Source organism: Aureobasidium melanogenum (assembly GCF_000721775.1).
Source record: "Aureobasidium melanogenum CBS 110374 unplaced genomic scaffold scaffold_27, whole genome shotgun sequence".
In the NCBI taxonomy this organism is placed as follows: domain Eukaryota; kingdom Fungi; phylum Ascomycota; class Dothideomycetes; order Dothideales; family Saccotheciaceae; genus Aureobasidium; species Aureobasidium melanogenum.
The window spans coordinates 263,894-284,941 of NW_024470079.1; the positions used below are offsets into that span (position 1 = coordinate 263,894).

Here is a 21,048-nt window from a genome sequence, read left to right on the forward strand (position 1 = left end):
CGATCCATCAATATATACGTACATCCACCAAAGATGGATGAGCTCAAGCAAGGACCATCGCTAGAGCTTCATCAGATCACTCAGAAGGACGAAGATGTCGTCGAGGGATCAATCACAGAGATAGCTCCCAATACTCAATCGTTGCACCGAAGTCTTCGAGGCAAAGAAGTCCAACTCTTCGCAATCGGTGGAGCGATTGGTACTTGTATGTTGGCATTGATCGACCCAGACTCAGCATGTCTACAATATGGCTGACTGTACCCCAAGCTCTATACGTACAGATGGGCTCTGCTCTGCCCAAAGGTGGTCCCGCAGGCCTTTTCATCGCTTTTGTCATCTGGGCAGGCGTAATGTGGGCAGTCAACGAATGCTTCGCTGAGATGGTGTGCTACCTCCCGGTACCGTCGCCCTTCATCCGCCTCGGCGGCGCATGGGTAGATGATGCCCTTGGGTTTGCGATGTCGTGGAACTTTTTTTTGAATATGGCAATCCTGGTTCCTTTCGAGATCGTGGCCATGAACATAATGATAACATTCTGGACCAACAAAGTGCCTGTCGAGGCTATCATAGTGGCTATGGTCGTTCTCTACGCCTTCCTGAACACGATCACCGTGCGATACTTTGGCATCTCGGAGTTTTACATGTCCATCTTCAAGGTGTTGCTGATGATCGGACTGTTCTTCTTTACCTTCGTCACCATGGTTGGTGGCAATCCTCTGCATGATGCTTACGGCTTTAGATACTGGAAAGATCCTGGAAGTTTCGTTGCGCATCTGGAGCCAGGTGGCACAGGCAAGTTCCTGGGCGTACTCTCTTGCTTGTACCAAGCGAGTTTCTCGTAAGTGTTTCCGGAGTAGTTTCATGTATCGAGCCCGCCCACTGACAGTGCGAAGCATTACTGGGCCAGAGTATATATCGATAGTAGCAGCGGAGACCGAGCACCCGCGCAAGATCTTGCCTCCTGCTTTCAGGTCGTTCGTCTGGAGGCTGCTCGTGTTCTTTGTCGGTTCTGCTTTATGCATGGGGATAGTCATCCCTTACAATGATCCGACACTTTTGGCTATACTTGGTGGTGATATCGGAGGAAGCGGCACTGGTGCTGCATCGTAAGTCCACTTTGCGGCCGAATGTTCAAAAGGTTGCTAATCACGACTGCAGCCCATATGTCATCGCGATGCAGAGGCTCAAGATCTCAGGCCTTCCTAGTCTGGTCAATGCTTTAATCATGACATCCATTCTAAGCGCAGGCAACGGTCTTCTGTACTCGGCTGCTCGCACGCTACACGGCATGGCACTGGAAGGTCATGCTCCGAAGATCTTCTCTCGCTGTACCAAGAAAGGCGTTCCACTGTGGGCTCTGTGTTTCTCATTATGCTTCTGCCTTCTTGCCTTCCTGCAAGTCAAGAGTTCTTCGGCAGTCGTCTTGACCTATCTCGTCGACCTCATCACCTGTTGTCAGATGCTCAACTATGGATTCACAGCACTGACATACCGACATTTCTTCGCGTCGCTCCAGAAACAAGGCATCTCGAGAGACACACTTCCATACAAGGGCAAATTCCAACCATACACATCCTACCTTGCCATGGGAGGCACTCTTTTCATGCTTCTTGCGGGAGGCTATGACATCTTCCTCAAGGGCCGTTGGAGTGTGATGTGGTTCTTCTTGGACTACGCGATGATAGGATTTTTCATTGCAGCATTCGTCTTCTGGAAAGTAATTTTCAAGAGCACCTACATCCGGCCTGGTACTGCTGATCTAAGTCTTGGTGGTTTGAGAGAGGAGATTGACGCATACGAGGCTACGTTCGTTCCACGAGAGTCCGGTAGGGTCGGACGGGTGCTCAACAAGATTTTTGAGTAGATGAGCTCAGTGAACGTGGGACGGGATCAGACCGTAGAGTTGTTGGTGATTCTAGTGACAGGCGTACAGGAGTGTGACAACGATTTGAATTTTGCTGACTCAGCCACGCCTGAACTTGCCAATCCTATCCTTGCTCATTTCTGACGAAGACTGCAATGATTGAACCACAAATTCGGAAGATGGCTACCTGTCTTTGTGGTTCGATAGCATATCATTCCGGCACTATCGCTACACCCTTGACTTCCACCACAAATCGTGGGTCTGGCAAGTCCTTCACGCCAATGGTCGCTCTTGCAGGCGCTACCGTCCGACTCTCAAAGACCTTATTCCACTCCTCATTCATGCCTGCATAATCTCTTTCCATCTCGGTCAAGTATACCACGGCATCGATCAAGTTGTGTATACCGCCTTTTCCATCAGAAGCTCCTCGGATGATATCGTCGATTGTGCTGAGGACTGTCTTGGTTTGCTTTCGTACATCAGGTATTTGACCTTCTTCAGCGCCGGCAATAGTGCCATCTGGAAGTATGCTTGCGATGCCAGAGACGTAGATTGTGCGACTGCTGCTTGGAACTGATCGTGCTTGCGAAAAGCGTGTAGGTCCTTCTGGAGCGCTTGGATTTAGAAGAAAAGCATGTCCGTTAGGTGACCCTGTCATATTCTCGCGCGGTCTGAAGATGAGCAAGCAGAGAAAGAGGACACCAATAATTGACACGAGAGGTGATTTGAATCCAACATGGCCATTGTCGCAGTACGAAAGTTGTTGATATACGGTTGACAGCATTTATCGTGACCCCCAGATACAGCGTCGGCATGTCCGACAGGTCACAGATAAGGCAAGCTGTAGTGTGACCACACAGTACAGCTTCGCCATAAACAGTAAAACACGCTCTCGCAGTATTGCAGCTTGTAATCTGTCTCTTCGGACACTCCGTCAATCTGTGTTCGCCGTGATCTCCAAGCACGAGCCGACCCTGGATGCTCTCCTATCCTAGGTTTCACCATATATTGAAAGACGTTCTCTTCTCTACAGCTTGTACAAGGACGCTCGTGATCAACCAACATGGCGTCGCTTGAGCACTTCGCAGACGTCCTCCTTACGAATTCTGTCTACATCGCTGGAGCAGCATTTGTCTGCTTAGTGATTCTATTGGTATCAGTAAGCGGCCACAGCACATGCTGAAAGCAGACTGCAACTGACATGATCACAGTGGGCATATAGCACAGATATAAAGCACATCAAGGGTATACCAGAAATCCCAGGTGCACTTCCCGTCTTCGGCCATCTCTTGAAACTCGGAGAAGATCACGCTTCTTCCTGCGAAAAGTGGTGGCGCCAGTACAACCAGCCTGTCTTCCAAATCAAGCTGGGAAACACTCGAGCTGTGGTTTTCAATTCTTTTGATGCTTGCCGTGATATCTTGGTCAAGCATCACAACGCTGTGATAGATCGACCTAAGCTTTATACATTCCATGGAGTCATCAGCAGTACTCAGGGCTTTACGATTGGTAGCAGTCCCTGGGATTCGAGTTGCAAGAACAAGCGCAAGGCAGCTGGAACCGCTCTTTCAAGACCAGCAATGCGCAACTACCATCCGATGTTTGATCTGGAGAGTTTTTGCATTATTCGCGACATGCACAAGGACAGCAATTTCTCTGATCCCAACAAGGAGATAAGCATCAGGCCTTACATACAGCGATATGCTCTTAACACGACTCTGACCCTGTGCTACGGAATCCGCATGGATGACACATATGACGAGCTTCTTCGTGAGATCTTGCATGTTGGTTCCGCCATATCCCTTCTGCGCAGTGCGTCAGAGAACATGCAAGATTATGTCCCGGCACTTCGTTACTTGCCGAACAACGAGAAGAATGCTCGCTCCCAAGATCTGCGATCTCGTCGAGATGCTTATCTCAATCTCTTGCTGGACAAAGTACGAGAGATGATCAAGAATGGCACCGACAAGCCATGCATCAGTGCCGCAATTCTGAAAGACGAAGAGACCAAACTCACTGGAGTCGAAGTCTCGTCAATCTGTCTGTCGTTGGTCAGTGGCGGATTCGAAACTATTCCCGGAACCTTGACCTCATGTCTTGGATCACTTTGCACGCCAGAAGGACAAATCTTCCAAGAGCGAGCCTATGCCGACATAAAGCGTTACTATCCAGATATTCGCGATGCCTGGCAGAACAGTTTCCAAGAAGAAAAGGTCCCATACTTGAAAGCGATTATCCAGGAAGCTGGTCGTTATTACACTGTAAGCTCGATGAGTTTACCTCGCCGTACAGTGACCGAGGTCAACTGGAATGGCGCCATCATCCCTCCTAAGACCATGATTCTCGTGAACGCACAAGCTGGCAATCACGATACTGACCATTTTGGATCTGATGCAGCAGTCTTCAATCCTGAGCGCTGGCTTGAGCCCATCACCAAAGAAAATGATATGGGTCCTTTCGAGGAACGTGTTCTTACGTCGCAAGCTCACCTGTCTTTTGGTGCTGGCACTCGAGCTTGCAGTGGGCAATTGATTGCCACACGTTTGCTGTATTCAGCTCTCATTCGCATTTTGTCTTCGTACAAGATCGTTGCTTCTGAGTCTGAGCCTCCTAACACAGATTATGTGGACTACAACCAATTCAAGACTGCATTGGTTGCAATCCCGCGTGATTTCAAGGTTAGGCTCATCCCTCGTGATAGACCGACCATGGAAGAATGTATGCAGTCGGCGTATGAGCGGACAAAAGAGCATTACAAGGAAAACATCAAGTCTGTGTAGTCAGATGTTATCTCTGTTCGCCTGCCTATCAGGTGCGGGGCGGTATAGATAAGGTAGACTCTAAGCGTACCTTAGTATTGAGGCGGGGCTAGACAAGAATATATTCTCGTGGCGTACCGACACTTAAAGTCGTAATTCAATTGCTCCATCACTGAAATGCCTTGTGCACCTCGCGTCCCGGTGACGGCGCGTGCCAAAATCTCTTGCTCACGGTGTCATCGACGAAAGAAGAAGTGTGATCGTGTTCTTCCACAGTGTGGGAATTGTGCGTCCGTGCAACATTCGTGCAGCTTGGCCGAGCAAGACCACGACAGTGCGACATATCCAGTTGCGTGAGTCTTGACAGATGATATGTCGTCCAGTGTGAGGGCCTAGATTGATAGTGTGTAGGTTTGTTCGTAGTCTCGAAGAGCGCGTGCGCGAACTAGAACAACAGCAAGCCTTCTTAACCTCACACGATACGCTTCAGCCTCAAGTAGAAGGAGCAACCCAACTCGGATTGAGCACGACCTCAAATCTTTGTGAGAATACGAATGAGGTGTCAGTGGAAGACACTGGCCTGACCTTCTCGGACCAGCACATATCGGATCATGGCAACCATATAACCCATACTGGACAGTCGCCTATGATGGACTCAAATCATGGCCCTGCTCCTCGTGCTCAGGAGACCCTTGAACAGAACTTGAGAGATGTTTCTCTCGCAGCAGTAGCAGAACCCTACTTGGGTACAATGTCTGGATTGACCTTCGCAAAACTAACACAAGCCGTGCTTCGAAGGCTCTCACCAGACGGTCGAGACTTTGTGTTCAGCCCTCGCGTGGATGGTAACATGGTACCTCTGGAAGGAGCCACAAATCTGCATCTCGAACTCATAAACAGTGTGTACTTCGATTTTGACCAAGCCATCGACTTTTCTCTGCTCGCAGGAGAACCATCATTGCCCCTGATTGATGCTTCAATGCAAAACGAGACAACTCAACTGCCAGATAGGGCAGAGGTACTACATCTGGCAAGATTTTATTTCGACCATTCCCACACTCTGTATCCCATAGTCCATCAGCAAGAGGTCATGGCTGACATACATTCAATTTTATTGGATCCTGATCACCATCTAACACTATCTCCACCATGCATGTTTCGAATATGGATGGTACTGGCCATAGGCTCGACCACGTATTCCTCAATAACGCTAGCCGAGGAGTTTGTGTCCAGATTATACTACGAGAAGGCCATGACATATTTCGATGCTTCGATGGACTATGGCGATGTTGTGAGTCTTGCTCGCGACCGAAGCTGACTATCATGCATATACTAACAAGTGCAAGGTTGCACTCGAGGCTATCATGCTCCAAGTTTCATTCTCCTTCTTCAATCAAATAGGTCCAAGTAAGATTCTCATGCTGAACAGCTCAGATGCATCTTTTCTTGCTTGCTGACAAGTCACTTTTCTAGATACGTGGTTTCTCGTAGGTACCGCTGCACGTTTAGCACTAGGCATGGGTCTCCATTGCGACTCGACATATTCATCGCTACCTATCATTCAAGCCATTAGACGCAAACGACTGTTCCTCTCGATTTACATGATGGATCGACTAGTGTCCATCACATTAGGCAGACCATTTGCTATTCACGAAGACGACATCGATATCTCATCATTCGCCATCGAAACATGCGAGGAGTTAGACAACAACCTCTCTGCTTCACAAAGCAACTTTTGCAAATCCCCAATGGCAATCACCGAGCATATTCTGCGTCTACGGAAGATCGCCACCGACATCGCCACCAAAGTATACTGCAAACGTGTAGTTGCCGGCTACTCTGCTGCCCAACGTGAACAAGTCGTTTCCGGTCTACATCAAGACTTGGTGAACTGGCGACAGAGTGTGCCATTCCCACTACCACACTTGCACGGCAGTGTTCCGCATGGATGCACCACTTGGTTCGACTTGAACTTCTACACGCATATGATGACACTCTACCGACCTTCGCCTTTATTTCCTACTCTTCCTGTATCTCATGTTAACACTCTCGCCGAAGCGGCCGCATGTGCACTACGCCAGGCAAACAGTATGCGTCTGCAAAAGCGACTGGCGTTCAACTGGCTGAACCTATTGATGCTCTACAATGCAGTGATTGCTTTGGTGTACTCTGTGACAGTGCAGCCAGAAAAGCTTGCAGAGTCACTCGAACGCTTGCATGCAGTTGAAGACTTGCAGCTCGCCATGGAGATGTTTGAAGTGTTGGGTGACAAGTTTGCAGCAGCGAAGACTATTGGTGCCATGGTCGCTCAAGTTGTTGATAGGTATCAGGTTCATGGACGAGAGGTATGAACTCGAGCCAAGCTTTGATCTCACTTGTTCTTGAGGAGAGAGCATAACAGTGGAAGTGGCCGATCATGCGACTCCTATAAACGGGCCGTCAATCGGATGTCTTGAAGCCGTCTTTATGTACTGATCAGGCCACTGGGGCCAGAAAGCCGTTGTCACAAGCAAAATATTCGAGCGGTACGAGACGCGTTGCCGGAGAGCCTAGAGAGCACCTTCAAAGCTTTTGCCCCGGTTCCCCCGGATGTAATTCGCGCCTTCCTCCACACAACGATAGTATGGGGCCGTCAGGACTAGATAGCGAACGATGGAGCTGAGCTTTCAGAACGTACGGGGGCCACCAGCTAGAAGCAGGGACAGAAGGAGGCCAGCAATACTGATCCTCCTGTCTTGCAGTGCGCATATTCTCCTCAGGGTGTCTGATCACAGTTGAATCCCTTCACCCAAGATAGTACAATGGCAGGAAAGGCGAGGTCCGGCCTCAGACTGCGGCTGTCAAAGACGTCAGCGTTCTGTAGTCAGATGTTGTATGTTGCCCCAGAAAATGTAACCGTGCGGTAACCTCGGCACCGAGGCAGGGAGAAAGGGTCCGTGTCTATTGGAACAACCGATGGCACATTGATAAGTACAATGCAGCGATCGTCAGCTTGATTGTTTCCTCACACTCCTAAATCTTCCATATCATCACAAAATGGCACCCGCCGTACCCACTCCTCAATGGGTCAAGGACCTCAAGCCTGCGGGCATCCAGGGCACTGAGCTCTTGTCGCAAGAGCGAGCACAGTCCAATGTCAATGTCGAGGCTTTGACAGACTTCTTGTTCACCAAAGAGGCACTGGCCAGGAAGCACAAGATCCTCAAGATTCTGCAGCAGGAGAAGGTCTTTGACAAGTCACAAAACTACTTTGCTGGCCGTGTTGATCGTTTCGAGACGGCCTTGGCCAGGGCCAAGAGACTTCGACAGCTGCAGGTCAAGCACAACTGGACCGACCAGGACAAGACCACCGCCAACGAGCTCATCAGTGAGCCTGGCCCGTACGGTCTGCACGAGAGCATGTTTTTGGTATGTGCCAACTTGAGAAGGGACGCTTCAGCCAGCTGCTAACCAATGACACAGATCACCCTCCGTGACCAAGGCACTCCCGAGCAACACGAGAAGTTCCTCAAGCCAGCAAGAAACTACGAATACATCGGTTGTTACGCCCAGACAGAGCTCGGTCACGGCTCAAACGTACGAGGACTCGAGACAACGGCAACATGGAATCAAGAGGACAAGACCTTCATCATTCATTCGCCCACCCTCACTGCAAGCAAGTGGTGGATCGGCTCGCTCGGCCGCACTGCTAACCACGCCGTCGTCATGGCTCAGTTGTACATCAACAACAAGTCCTACGGCCCCCACCCCTTCGTCGTCCAGATCCGTGATCTCAAGACACACCAGCCACTCAAGGACATTCACATTGGTGACATTGGTCCCAAGTTTGGTTACAACACAATGGACAACGGTTTCTTGCTCTTCAACAAGGTCAAGGTCCCACACATCAGCATGCTTGGCCGCTTCTCCAGCGTTGACCCCAACACTGGCAAGTACCTGCGTCCTGCTTCTCCTTCGCTCATCTACGGAACCCTCACCTGGGTTCGTAGCACCATTGTCTTGCAGTCTGGCAGCGTCCTGGCTCGTGGTGTCACCATTGCCACCCGCTACGCTGCTGTCCGTCGCCAGTTCCAGGACCGTGATGCTCAAGATCCCAAGTCGGACGAGAACCAGGTTCTCAACTACACAACTGTTCAGATCAGACTTTTGACTCTGCTGGCTACTTGCTACGCTCTGCACTTCACTGGCCGTGGTATGATGCAGCTCTACGAGGCCAACCAGAAGAAGATGAGCCAAGGTGCAGGCTCGTCCGAGGGCAAGCGTGGTGCTGGTCCCGAGGAGACTACTCCTGGCAGCGATCTGCTCGCCGACCTTCACGCCACTTCTTGCGGTCTCAAGTCGCTGGCTTCATCCACTGCTGTTGATGGTCTCGAGGTGTGTCGTCGTGCTTGCGGTGGCCACGGTTACAGCAACTTCTCAGGTATCGGTCCCTGGTATGCCGACTACCTGCCCACTGCCACCTGGGAGGGTGACAACTACATGTTGACCCAACAAGTCGCCCGCTACCTTCTCAAGTCCGCCCGCAGCGTGCTCAAGGGCAACGAGCCCACAAACGACACCACTGCCATTCTCGCCAACTTCCTCAAGAAGTCCGACACCGGTGCCGCCTTCAACATTATGGACAAGGACGAAGACCTTGTTGCAGCCTTCGCCTGGAGATCTGCCTTCCTCACTTTCGAGGCTCTCAAGCACAGAGACGAGAACAAGAAGGCATGGAACGACTTGCTCGTTGACTTCTACCGTCTCTCACGCGCACACTCGCAATACATGGTTGTCAAGAACTTCTACGAAGCCCTCAACTCATCATCCATCAACTCCGAGCTTGACCCTCCCACCATCGAGCTCATGCACAAGTTGTTCCGTCTCTACGCCCTGCACACCCTCGAGTCCGAGGCTTCTGAATTCTACACTTCTGCCGCCGTCACCGTTCGTCAAATCCAACTCGCCCGCACAAACGCAGTCATGAAGCTTTTGGCAGAGATCAGACCTCATGCCGTGCGTTTGGTCGATGCTTGGGACTTCCCTGACTGGCAGATGGATTCGTCATTGGGTCGTTACGATGGTAAGGTGTATGAGGACATGTTCTACCGCGCTAGCGAGTTGAATCCTCTCAACGCCATCACCGTGGATCCTTACCCCAACAGTGAGGTTCTGTTCAAGGCAAATGACAGCAGCAAGTTCAAGAGCAAGCTGTAAATTGATACTGAGACAAGAAAAATTACTTCAAGAAAGTTCATCATCATATAGATACGGAGCTTGGGTAGTCCCCTTTTTTTGTGCAATGCCAGTTATGAAGTTTTTCCTTTTTTCTGCTTTCTTTTTCGCTGGTGTATACTATTTTCTTTTTCGACAATCTCTATAGCTTCACTTCGCGCAAGCACTAGATAAGAAAAAAAGAATGTAAAAGATGCAAATCCGAACAAATCTGAGGGTCGATCATCTAGTGCTGGATTTTCTTGTGACCGAAGACAATCTTTGAGCGATTTCCTCCGATCACCGGGTCTGTGTCATTTGCCATGAATGGATTGGATCTGAGAACACGGATCTGTTCTTTTTTTTCTTTTTTTTTCGCTTTGAGAAGCCACTTCGATCTCTCGCTCCTTATCCCCCAAGCTGTTCCACATGTGCGCTTTCTTCCAGGTTGTATCAAGTCTCTGATATGACCTTGTCATCGTCTTGGAGAGCTGAAAGATCCACGTCGCTGAGTCGCCACATGTACCACATGAACAGACTCCTATACGGTGAGAACCTCTCTGCGGCCTCGAGCATAGCCTTTTCCGACCCCATGTACTTCCACTTTCCTCCTCCTTTGGCTTTGAGTTTGTTGACGTCTTTGCCTAGGTATACTGCTAACCCACGTCTGTTTTGCTCATAGTCAGTCACCGTCTCTCTGCTGGAAGGAAAGGGACAAGGAGGGAGGCTCGGCTTTGGAAGCACTTACTGTACGCCCAGGTCTCCTGTAGAAAACACATCGAGCCTTTTCAGATCGAAACATGCAAACATCTCTACACTCCACTTTCCCAACCCCCTAACTGCAACAAGTTTTTCCATGACTTCTTCGTCGGAAGCTGTTGCCAACATCTCTGCACTCAGCTTTCCTGAGGTAAAGTGTTGAGCTAGTCCTTGGATGTATTCTGCTTTTCTTTGACTCAAGCCTGCAGTTCTGAGTGTCGGAATAGGCATTTCGGCTACCAAAGCCGGGGGAGGAAAGGTAGGAGGACCTGTATAGTTGTGTTGTTGGGAAGGAGGGAATAAAGCTATGAATTTAGCTTTTATGCTACTAGCAGCAGCACCAGAGACTTGTTGAGCAATGATTCCAGAAGCCAAAGAGCGAAAAGGGTCGATTGGTTGTGCTAACCCTTCTGCGTCAAAGACTTTACAGTGGAATTTGGAGAGGTAGGGTGTCAAGCGGCCGGTATAGTCATGGTGTTTGAGGTGTGCTAGAGCGGTGTCTAGGAGTGTGTTTGTGGTGCTGGTGGGAGTGGGGCCTGAAGTGTCGTTGTCCCAGGTTGAGTAGGCTGTTACTACTTTATCTGTCTCTGGAGATTTCAGAGGTGCGTTTGTGATGTGGGGTTCTGCGGGCCTGGGAGAGATGTGTCCATCTGTCGTCGCAGTATCACTGGACGATGTGGCCGGAGTTGGTAGACTATCAGCTGGAAGTGTTGATGCTGGTGGCGAAGCACCATTGATCTTTTGGCGTTTGCGAGGAGCCTCTTGCTTGGAAGAACCATTTATTGTGGTTTCTTGCTCGCTTTTTGATATCAAGATTGGTTTCAAGGCAGCTTTTGATGCTTTTGAATTCGTAGCAGATGTCTTGCGCTTGGTGACTTTGAGCTGAGAAGTAAGCGTGGCTGTTGTGTTAGGCAGCGCCTGAACACGAGCAGAGCGTCTTAGTGACATTCTGATAGTATTTGTTGTAAGTAAGGAGGAGAGAGCCAGTATGCAGACACTATCAAACACGATGGAAAGTTGATGGTTAAGTTATTGATGGTCGAGGACGAGGCATGCCAAAAGAGGTAATGGAGGAATTCAAGGCTGACGCAATGACGCATGCGAGTCTTGGGAGTTCACCAGCAATCTACGAATGCAGAGCTCAACAAGGCCCCTGAGAGCTGTCTTACAAGAATTGATTATAACTCACGAACAAAGAATCAAACATTCGCAGCTGTATCACGTTCAAGGACAAGTGAAAGTCAAGTCAAGCAGTATAAGAAGCACAGACCATGGACGGAAACGCATGAGGCAAAATGGTAGGTCGCAGAGTCGATTGAAACAGCATGTTTATGGCTTGATTTTGCAGAATCAGCCAGTCTAGCTTCAATCAAAAAGAGCCATGCATTATCCATTGGTAATGATGCGTCCGCGTATGTTACAATCAGCCAGAATTGCATTGTAGAAGCGTGTCAATGAAGAGAGACATTCGTGCATGAATTGAGACTGGGTCTGAGGATGTATAGTTGTCGAGTCAATGAAAAATGCGGTTTTGGACATTCTAAAGGTATAGAGTACATGAAAGCGGGCGGCGACTCGGGGGAACAGCGAGCATTGAGGTTTAGGGCGATTATTTCTTGATGACCATGGCGTCGAGGTCCATTCTCTCTCTTCTCTCGGCCTCGATCTCCTTGATGATGGGGCTCAAGTATGGGATGTCCTGGGGTATGTGTAAGCAATTGAATGGTGGAGGGACAGGTGGATTGTAGGAGACGCACATCCTCGGGCTTGGTCTGCTCGTTCTTGGGGAGGAGCTGGTGTGAGAGAGAGCACTGTAAGGGCGTATTAGCGGTTGATGGCGGGCATTGGACGATGTGTCGAATGTAGCGGACCTGGAAAGCGCGGCGCATGCGGAAGACGCGGTCGTAGGCCTCCTTGGGCGGGAGACGCTTGAGGGCGAGAAGGACGGTCTCGGACTCCTCAGGGATAAGGTCGTCGGCTCTACAGGGTGGAGGCGACGTCAGTAGCTGTCGAGAGATGCAGGTGCAGGGGCGACGGACCTCAGACCCAACTTTCTGTAGCCGGCGGCGTCGGTGTACCAGTTGGCGAGAGGAGTCATCCAGCGCTTCAACCAGGGGCGCTTGACAATGAAGTTGGTCATGGAAGGCTGCGACATGATGGCGGTGTGTTGTGCGGGTTCAATGTCCGGTCAGTGGTCTTCGACTCTGCTGCTTTAACTCTTGTCGTTCAAGTCTCGAGAGCCCAGGCTGAGCCAACGCCAGACGCGCGCTGATTGGCTGCTTACCTGCCCTCTCGCAGTCCAATCAGCGTCGGCTATCCATCCCCCGCTTTGGGCCGACCAAACTCCGATGTCCGACCACCGGCTGTTCCCTTTGATGGACCATGGCGGACCCCAAGGTTGACGAGTGCGCGAGTGCGACTCCATCACTGTTGTTGACACACGACTCAAGATACCAGACGCTTCCACTACTTTCAGCACCCGCCTCCTGCAACAGCACACACTCCCGGCCATTGTGTGCAGATTCATGGAGACGCACAATCGCTAACCAAAGCTGCTTTAAAGCGGTGCCGGGCCGCGTGCGCATACTACTACTCCCGTATCTATCCAATTACCAATCTACGTCCACCATCTCGAACCCTCGCCAGACACCTATCCTCAACCCACCCTGTTTCCTACCACCGAATTCTCCCATCTGCCTCTGGCTTGAACATGCGCAGCTATTGAGGCACTTTCCTCCGATACAATGTCAGCCCCGGCATCCAGATCCCACGATCTAACCCCACCATCTACCGCACATCTCCTGGCTCAAAAGCTACCCAAGCCATACATCAACAGCTTTTGCGGTGCCGCTGCCGGCGTTGCTTCGGGCATTGTTACTTGCCCACTCGATGTTATCAAAACCAAGCTGCAGGCTCAAGGCTCCTTCCGTTTCCAGCAGCATTCACAGAACGCGCCTTCAACATCCCAGGTCTACCGAGGTCTTGTTGGAACTGCAAAAACAATCGTGCGCCAAGATGGTCTCAAGGGCATGTATAGAGGTCTTGGACCAATGGTACTTGGTTATCTGCCCACATGGGCTGTCTACATGAGCGTCTATGATATCGCAAAGAGCAATTACTCCGAACGCATTGGTGAGTTGATTCAGTCATGTTTCATCAACACATACTAACCTGCATAAAGAACCCCAGTGGTTCTCTCATGTGTGCTCCTCCGTCACAGCCGGCGCTTGCTCAACCCTTGCAACAAACCCCATATGGGTTATCAAGACTCGTCTCATGTCTCAAATATCCTCAAAAGCTGCCGAAGGACACCGTACCCCTTGGCACTACAACAACACTTGGGATGCCGCTCGTCAGATGTACAGAAGTGAGGGCGTCAAGGCCTTCTACTCTGGTTTGGCTCCCGCATTATTGGGTCTCACCCACGTCGCCATTCAATTCCCTCTCTACGAGTACTTGAAGCTCAAATTTACTGGTGTTGAGATGGGCGCAGCTCCTCCAAGCCAAGGCTCAAACTCGGTCGGTGTGCTCGCTGCTACCTGCATCAGCAAGATCTGCGCTACCACAGCCACATATCCTCACGAAGTCCTGCGCACTCGTCTACAAACACAACAAAGGGGCATTCCCAGCTCTGATGGCATGATTAATAAGCCTCGCTATCAGGGTGTTGTCAAGACCTGCAGAACCATTCTCTACGAAGAGGGCTGGACTGCCTTCTACAGCGGCATGGGAACAAATCTCATTCGAGCCGTTCCTGCCGCCATGACTACCATGCTCACCTTCGAGACACTCAAAAGCATGATTGTTCGTCTGCAAGATGAAGACGAGCACGTTCCGGGAACCGTCTAGAACAACGCGCAACAAAGCTTTTCATCCACCATTGCTTCTCACCATTTCACGAGCTACGCCCCAACAATGTATAGAAGATTCTTTACGTCCCAGTTTCCGCTACAACTCGATCCACACACACACACACACATAACACACACTTCTCCGAGGGGCTGACTTAACTACATTCACCGTCACGGCATCGCTCTGCATTTAAAACCCCGGCTAGGGTGTTCTCACAGCAAGGCGTTCAGGGGGAGGCTTTTCTTCTGACATGCAACTATCTGGCTTGCATGATCTTTGTTTCATTTTCCTCAGTAGTTGAAAAACAAAATCACGTTCAAATCTTCACTCCGCTTCTGTAAACTCTTCTCAGCGTCGAATGACACTGTGCCTTTTGACAATTCTCTTGATTTCGGACGTGTCGGTGTGAGAGAGAGATGCAATGTTAAGGACCTGAGACGTGGGCTGTCTCTTCGTCTTTGTACATCAATCCAAATAGGTGAGCGTAGAAGCAGAAGACATACTAAGACCCAAGTAAAACACCAAAATGAGTCAGATCATCCAAAACCAAAGACATTAACAACCAGAAAAGCTAGCAGCAAGACCAACAGAGACAACAAGGATAACTGTGGAAAGTAGGCAGTCAAAATAGTCAAAAGCGAGATCCAAAAGCATCATTATATCAAAGAGCACATGGCACAGGGATAGAAACATAATGATGGAAAGATTCTTTTATACAATACTGCAGGAACCTGCCCGCAATGATAGTAAGTCTCTGATAATTGATTGATGGTGGGGAGCAGCGCGATCGTGAGTTGATCATAAACTTAGGCCTGTAAGACCTGCAGCATTTGTATATCGAAAAAAGCGGCAAAAACAAACAAAAGCAAACAACAACAAAAGGTGAATAGTAGAAGCAAAAGAAGCAAAACAACCAACGAAGAATGGATATAACAAAATCAAAAAACTCTCCATTGCCCAATATAAAACACGAGAGGGGTCATCAGAAAAGGTATAAAAAGTGAGCAAGTTTTTGGCTACACATCCAGAGTGAGAGAAACACACAACAAGGTCCTGCCCAATACCCAGTATCGGTATGCTTAGCGGCGGGGGTGGCCACGGACACGGCGGTGCTCCTTGCCAACGTGACGGCGAGCGTGGGCGTTGGCGGTCTCGACGGCAGTGGCGGTGACGGTAACGTCGACCTCCTCGATCATCATCTCCATGACTTGGTTGCCTTGGGTGTACCAAGAGGTGGCGACGATGTTGCCAGCAGCATCGGTCTCAGCGTTAGCGAGCGATGCAGGGGCGGTAACGGTCGAGGCGGACTCCTGGACGTATGTTGAAGAGGCCTTGGCGCGGAGGATGCCACCGCCGTACTTGTCGGTGACGGAAGAGGTACCGGGAGTGTAGCTCAGAGTGGGGACAACAGCGGAGGAAGAAGCAGCCGAGGTGACCGAGGCGGAAGCCTTGGTTGAGGTGGCAGCGGCAGACTGGGTCTCATCACCAGCAAGGACGACAGGGTAGACACTGGCGTAAGCAGGGCCAGACTGGATAGGGACAGCAATAGGAAGACCATCTTCACGGGGGCCGAGAGGGTTGTCATCCTTGATGGCGTCAACGGGGTTGAAAGTGCACTGCTGCGACTGGGCATCGCTCTGGATGTCGAAGAGAGGGCAGTCCTGGATCTGACCAGAAGCGTTGGTGCAAGTGTCAACGGCAGACTGGAGGAAGTCGCTGCTGTCCCAACCCATCTGGAAGTCACCGTGGTATCCGTAACCAGTGGGGTCACCCATAGAGAGGACGAACTGACCATCCATACCCTTGAAGGCATAGGTGTTGAAGATGGTCTCGAAGAAGAGAGAGGGGAGCTTGGTGCCGAAGCCCTCGGGGCAGGAACCGCTCATGACCAAGTCGGGGAAGGCGACGTGGGATCTGTGGTCATCGGAGTCGAGGTCCTTGCCGTTCCAGCATGAAGGGAACATGAGCTCGAGACGAATACCGTCAAGGCAGTTGGCGTCGAGGTAATCCTTGTCAGGCAAGAAGTGACGGTAGAGGGATGCCTCAGGGGCGGCGGCATAGTTCAAGCAGTTGAAACCAAGAGCCTTCTGTGAGAGAGCGCTCTGGGTCTTCTGCTCAGCAGTCCAAGACGACTTGTCGTTGTCAGGGATGGGGTAGGGGAAGCTACGAAGACGCTTGTCACCAGAGATCATCTGGAAGCCCTCAGGGAAGGCAGTGATCTTGCCGTTGGGGTTGGCAGCGTCATTGTAGAGAAGGTAGTAAGCAAGCATACCACCGACCTGCTCGACCATCTCGGCAGTGCCGTTGGAGTGGAGGAAGTAGAGAGGAGGGGTCCAGTAGGCAGACTTGTCCTGAGTAACGGAACATGAAGTGCAGTCAGAGTTGACGAGGTCCTGAGGGGTGTTGTCAATGCCAAAGTCTGAGGGAAAGTTAGCATTTGAAAGGTCATCACATCAATATCAAAAACATACTGCTACCACCGTGGATAACGTGGACGTGGTCAGAGACCTTGCCGGGGTCCATGATAGGGTCAAGACGACCGACACCAGAACGACCACGGCAAGGAAGACGCCAGAAAGCATCGGCGCTGCCGGCAAGCGACAGAGCGCTGACTGCCAGAGACAGCGCAGAGGCCTTGTTGTTCACCATATTGAAGGTGATGTGTTTATCGATTGGATGAAGTAGGGTTGATCAGACTTGACAAGACTGACTGCTTGGCCGGTCAATTGTCAGGTGAAGATGGAAGAGAATACGCAAGCCACGAACGACTCGGAATGTTTTGCTGCTGCGACTAAGGAATGTGGGAGTGAGTGTGGGAAAATGAGTGTGAAGATGGTGCCAAGATTTGGGCTGCAGCGGATGCAGGTAGATAATGAATGATTTTTTGACCGAAGGGAGGCCAGATGAAAAGAGTGACTGTAGATTGAAGCAGCAACAGAAACAACAGACGAAAGTGAGGTGACCAAGGCGTGCAGGGGAGACCGAGGGGGATGGGTGTTTAAGGAAATGAAGCTGTTTCTAAAAGGGGCACGGTGCTCTAACACGCGCCGCCACAATTTAGAGCGTTTCATCTTGGAGTACCCCCGATGCGCTCTGCGGCATCTGCGTTCAGAACCGTGTTATTGCGCCTTGCCTTGAGTCGGGTCCTATCGATTGCACGCTGTTCTGATTGTCATGATGCCTCACATCAACACTGTGACTTGCTGGGGCCGTATATCCGCCTGTCGGGAACGCAGATTGTGCTCTGCAACCTGCGTCGACATTACGCAAATCGAGAACTCCTTCGAGCGACTATGATCCCCGTGTCTTCTTGGGATGGATACCGATCTGCATGTCGGAAATGAGCCTTGTCAAACAGTCAAGCCAGTGGTTGTTGACGCTGCGAGGAAAGAGGTCACAACAGGTCTCAACTTTTTTGGTTTCGCGGCAAGCCTCAAAGCTTAGCTTCACAACGGCCGGTCGGCGGCAGAAGGGGAGCAACAAAGCAGCCTCAGACTCGCACAATAATGCGTGTCATCCTGCATCCTTTTTCTTGTTGATGTGGGATATGATTGCAACGATTGAAACGTCTGCTAAACACAACGATCAACTCCTTCTTCCACAGCAACAGTATCCGTAACAAAGTCTTTTATGATTGCGGCGCCCCTTACTTTGCTCACATTCTTTGACAAGCGCACATGACACTGCCGCGCATGAATCGACCATGCTGTGCCATGCATTGAAGCGCAATTTTGAAGTGACGAAGCCGTGGTTATTATTGCCAATGCGTGGCAGCCACTGGGCGCCTTCCAGTCAATTGACATTGCGGCACAGCGCGGCCCGCATCTATATCTTATAATTGTACTCTCACGCGTCGCAATAACAATCGATATGATTGCGCACCGTTCTTCCAGAATCTCTACCGGTCTAGGACTGCCGCTGCATCCAGGTGCAACCCCTTATGCAACAGTCGAGCCAAGTCTGGATGTCGGGACCATTGTACGGGGATAGGTGGCGATCCCCATACAATCACAGAGGCAATGGCCTGCTTATGGTCACCCCTCGAGCAGCCTGCCATTTTTATCCCTTGGATACGTCGATCGTTTCGTGTCAAAGCACTGAAAAAAGACCCATCGCCAGAAGATCTCTTGGTAGATGCTCTACCATGACGTTTTTGTTTTCAAATCGAGGCTCCCCTTCGATGCAATCGATTTCCCATCTTCCGTCCTGCTTTTAACTGGTAACGGGCGGTTCCCCTGGCGTTCACCTTGCACTGCCCCTACTAACAAACAACCCCGCTCATGAGTCGGTCGGAGTTTGAATCGTAACAAATGGTTTCACAGTGACATGGCATCGGCACTTCAGTATAGGGATGCATACGATTCAAGCCACAGGGTTTGACGTTTTGTTACATGTATTGCGCACTGCGACGAACCAAAACTAGCTTTCCTCCTCATCCTCGGACGCTGTACTTGACGTAAATCTTCTGTTTTGGCTTGGCTGCCGAGTGACTGTTCATGTCGCCTCGGGGTTGTTCTGCAATCTGCTTGCCATGTTCGTCCACCAGCTTATCAAAGTCAAAATAAGCGAGGAAGAAGGCGAGGATGATATTTTGCTCAAGTTTGGCAAAACGTATGCCGAGGCACGGATGTCTACCTGCACCCCAGCCGAGATATGCAAATTTCGTCTTTTGGTCCTCTGCTCTGTCTGGTAGGTAGCGTGATGGATCCCATTTCTCGGGCTCGGCATAAATCTCAGGGTTGAGATGTACGTTGGCAATTGCATATGCTGCAAAAGCTCCTGCTGGGATCTCTTCACTATCTGATACCTTGACAGGGCTCTTTGACAGGTTCTGACGGAACATGGATCCAACCAAGTTCAAACGGATACTGTCTCGTAAGCAGAGGTCGATTGAGGGCAACTCGGTCTCCCAAGCCTCGAGAGGCGCAGATGCTAGTCTTTCCGGAAGCGACTTTGAGGTGTCGCTGTCGTACCTCTCGGCCATTGCCTTGACTTCCTCGAAAACTTTTCCACGCCAGTAAGGGTCGTTCGCAAGGTAGATGATGACCCAAGCAGCATTGATGCCAGAGTTCAATTGACCCGCGTATAAAGCGCCTGGCACGGAGTTGTTGTTAGCATAAGCTCACGGGCTGGAATGGTGAGGAAACCAAGGCTTCATTGCTTGACTGCCTGTCTCTGCTCGGTGGAGTTCAAGGCAATATTCCACTGAGAAACACCCCGTACGAACTTCCTAGCCTGGCAGAAGACAAGGCACCAGCACTAGCCGTAGTCTCTTCGGCTTTCAGTTCAACTCACCGAGAATAAATGTCAAGATCTCCTTGACACTGTCGCCCTTTTCAATCATAAATTGCAGTGGGTCATTTTCTCTGCGTCCGTTTTTGGCTCGATCCTCGATGATGTTCTTGAAGATCATGTAGAGTCTGGCTCCATACCAGAGACGCTTGAGTTTTCCAGGAAAGGGGAACCAAGGGAGAATAATAAGTTTTGCAGAAGATGAAGCCTCAATCTTCTCAAACATGTCCAGTGTCTTGTCCAAGAGATCACGATCGTTGGCGATCTCATTGCACGCGACCGTTCGCATGGTAAGTTGGTACACGACACCATAGATGCTCTCGAAAGGATCGGTCATGCCTGAGGGGTCTTTAACAAGGTCTTCCAAGCGCGATCGTGTGTCTGCGATCAGAGAGTCCAGGTCTAAGCTGTTGTGAGCGTTGGTGCAAGGTCATTTGGAGGTTCTCAATCTCACTTTGGACAAAATTCTCTTTCTTCAGCATGGCAAGGAGACGCCTGAAAAAGTGTTGGTCGTCGACATCGTCTTGGTCCGAATCAATGGCCTTTGGCACTGTTGGAGAACCGGCAAACAAAGTAGAGTATCTAGATGTGAAATGAAATCTCAGCAACCGCAAACAATTTGAGCAGTCTTTCTACCACATACCCTGTAGTGGCATCCAGATGTTTGTTATCGATAAAAGACCGTCTGCCTTCATCTCCAGATACTCCTACAACTACATGGTTGCCGACATGGAAAGAGAAGTTGCCATTCGCTGAAATTTTCGCTGCTTCCTTGAAGAAATCCCATCGTCTGGTCCAGAACTTTATAGGTCCGATTAGAGGCCAGTCTCCTTTGATCAATGGCGGTGCACCTTCAGGAAGAGCTCGATTGAAATAGAGGTAGGCGGCGAGAATGCCCAATGCAAGGGAAACAACAGTCAACAACGTCTGCGAGGTCCCGAGACCCTGTAACACTTCGGACAACGCCATGATGTCGTCCTTCCAGAGGCGGAGATTGAGAAGGATCAGGAGTCGGGGTGAGAAGGGCTCTTTCAAGGCATATATAGGGAGTGGCCCCGCTGATACGCGCCATTGATAAACACGCTATTATACGAACTACTGTACATCTTAGCGATAGTGGAGCGTCTTGAAGTCGTGGTCATCGGTCTCCAATGAGATGGTCGGGACGTGACGGAGAGAAGCACAAGCGAGCTGCAGGTCAAAACGCTAACCAAAACCATGGATAAGGTAACCCTTCGTGCCTGCTCCAGTAGCTCTCTTGAACTTCACTATGTGTTAGTTTCTGCGAAATGTGAGCAGGCATGTCAACAGATCATATCCAAGAGTACT

At 50.4% G+C, this 21,048-nt stretch overlaps 10 protein-coding genes across 10 annotated transcripts; 5 read left to right on the forward strand and 5 right to left on the reverse strand.

The window, feature by feature from the left end:
* Positions 1-33: 33 nt before the first annotated feature.
* On the forward strand, positions 34-1,864 carry M437DRAFT_58065 (amino acid permease; the record flags this gene model as incomplete). The annotated part of the gene is made up of 4 exons (XM_041023328.1): positions 34-205; positions 268-838; positions 894-1,106; positions 1,159-1,864. The coding sequence occupies 4 exons, from the start codon at positions 34-36 to the stop codon at positions 1,862-1,864; spliced, it is 1,662 nt and encodes a 553-aa protein (XP_040876104.1).
* Positions 1,865-2,075: 211 nt separating this feature from the next.
* M437DRAFT_57835 (YjgF-like protein) lies at positions 2,076-2,522 on the reverse strand (the record flags this gene model as incomplete). Its single annotated transcript, XM_041023284.1, has 1 exon — positions 2,076-2,522. The coding sequence occupies one exon, from the start codon at positions 2,520-2,522 to the stop codon at positions 2,076-2,078; it is 447 nt and encodes a 148-aa protein (XP_040876105.1).
* Positions 2,523-2,927: 405 nt separating this feature from the next.
* On the forward strand, positions 2,928-4,644 carry M437DRAFT_78534 (phenylacetate 2-hydroxylase; the record flags this gene model as incomplete). The annotated part of the gene is made up of 2 exons (XM_041027003.1): positions 2,928-3,023; positions 3,076-4,644. 2 exons carry the CDS (start codon positions 2,928-2,930, stop codon positions 4,642-4,644), a joined length of 1,665 nt encoding a protein of 554 aa, XP_040876106.1.
* A 156-nt stretch (positions 4,645-4,800) lies between these two features.
* Positions 4,801-6,974, forward strand: M437DRAFT_57939 (uncharacterized protein; the record flags this gene model as incomplete). Its single annotated transcript, XM_041023305.1, has 4 exons — positions 4,801-4,976; positions 5,035-5,914; positions 5,970-6,030; positions 6,115-6,974. The coding sequence occupies 4 exons, from the start codon at positions 4,801-4,803 to the stop codon at positions 6,972-6,974; spliced, it is 1,977 nt and encodes a 658-aa protein (XP_040876107.1).
* Positions 6,975-7,659: 685 nt separating this feature from the next.
* Positions 7,660-9,819, forward strand: M437DRAFT_88031 (acyl-CoA oxidase; the record flags this gene model as incomplete). The annotated part of the gene is made up of 2 exons (XM_041028752.1): positions 7,660-8,031; positions 8,086-9,819. 2 exons carry the CDS (start codon positions 7,660-7,662, stop codon positions 9,817-9,819), a joined length of 2,106 nt encoding a protein of 701 aa, XP_040876108.1.
* A 450-nt stretch (positions 9,820-10,269) lies between these two features.
* M437DRAFT_78537 (DNA glycosylase) lies at positions 10,270-11,782 on the reverse strand (the record flags this gene model as incomplete). Its single annotated transcript, XM_041027004.1, has 3 exons — positions 10,270-10,483; positions 10,565-11,340; positions 11,765-11,782. 3 exons carry the CDS (start codon positions 11,780-11,782, stop codon positions 10,270-10,272), a joined length of 1,008 nt encoding a protein of 335 aa, XP_040876109.1.
* A 402-nt stretch (positions 11,783-12,184) lies between these two features.
* Positions 12,185-12,730, reverse strand: M437DRAFT_88033 (ubiquinol-cytochrome c reductase complex 14 kDa protein; the record flags this gene model as incomplete). The annotated part of the gene is made up of 4 exons (XM_041028753.1): positions 12,185-12,274; positions 12,333-12,386; positions 12,447-12,555; positions 12,615-12,730. 4 exons carry the CDS (start codon positions 12,728-12,730, stop codon positions 12,185-12,187), a joined length of 369 nt encoding a protein of 122 aa, XP_040876110.1.
* Positions 12,731-12,755: 25 nt separating this feature from the next.
* On the forward strand, positions 12,756-14,424 carry M437DRAFT_78538 (mitochondrial carrier protein; the record flags this gene model as incomplete). The annotated part of the gene is made up of 3 exons (XM_041027005.1): positions 12,756-12,762; positions 13,327-13,707; positions 13,757-14,424. 3 exons carry the CDS (start codon positions 12,756-12,758, stop codon positions 14,422-14,424), a joined length of 1,056 nt encoding a protein of 351 aa, XP_040876111.1.
* A 1,499-nt stretch (positions 14,425-15,923) lies between these two features.
* M437DRAFT_10775 (uncharacterized protein) lies at positions 15,924-17,061 on the reverse strand (the record flags this gene model as incomplete). Its single annotated transcript, XM_041018582.1, has 2 exons — positions 15,924-16,846; positions 16,899-17,061. Coding segments are annotated over 2 exons (1,086 nt in total), but the record flags the coding sequence as incomplete, so codon positions are not given.
* A 1,798-nt stretch (positions 17,062-18,859) lies between these two features.
* M437DRAFT_57667 (cytochrome P450) lies at positions 18,860-20,688 on the reverse strand (the record flags this gene model as incomplete). The annotated part of the gene is made up of 4 exons (XM_041023258.1): positions 18,860-19,521; positions 19,723-20,121; positions 20,174-20,301; positions 20,363-20,688. The coding sequence occupies 4 exons, from the start codon at positions 20,686-20,688 to the stop codon at positions 18,860-18,862; spliced, it is 1,515 nt and encodes a 504-aa protein (XP_040876113.1).
* Positions 20,689-21,048: the final 360 nt, after the last annotated feature.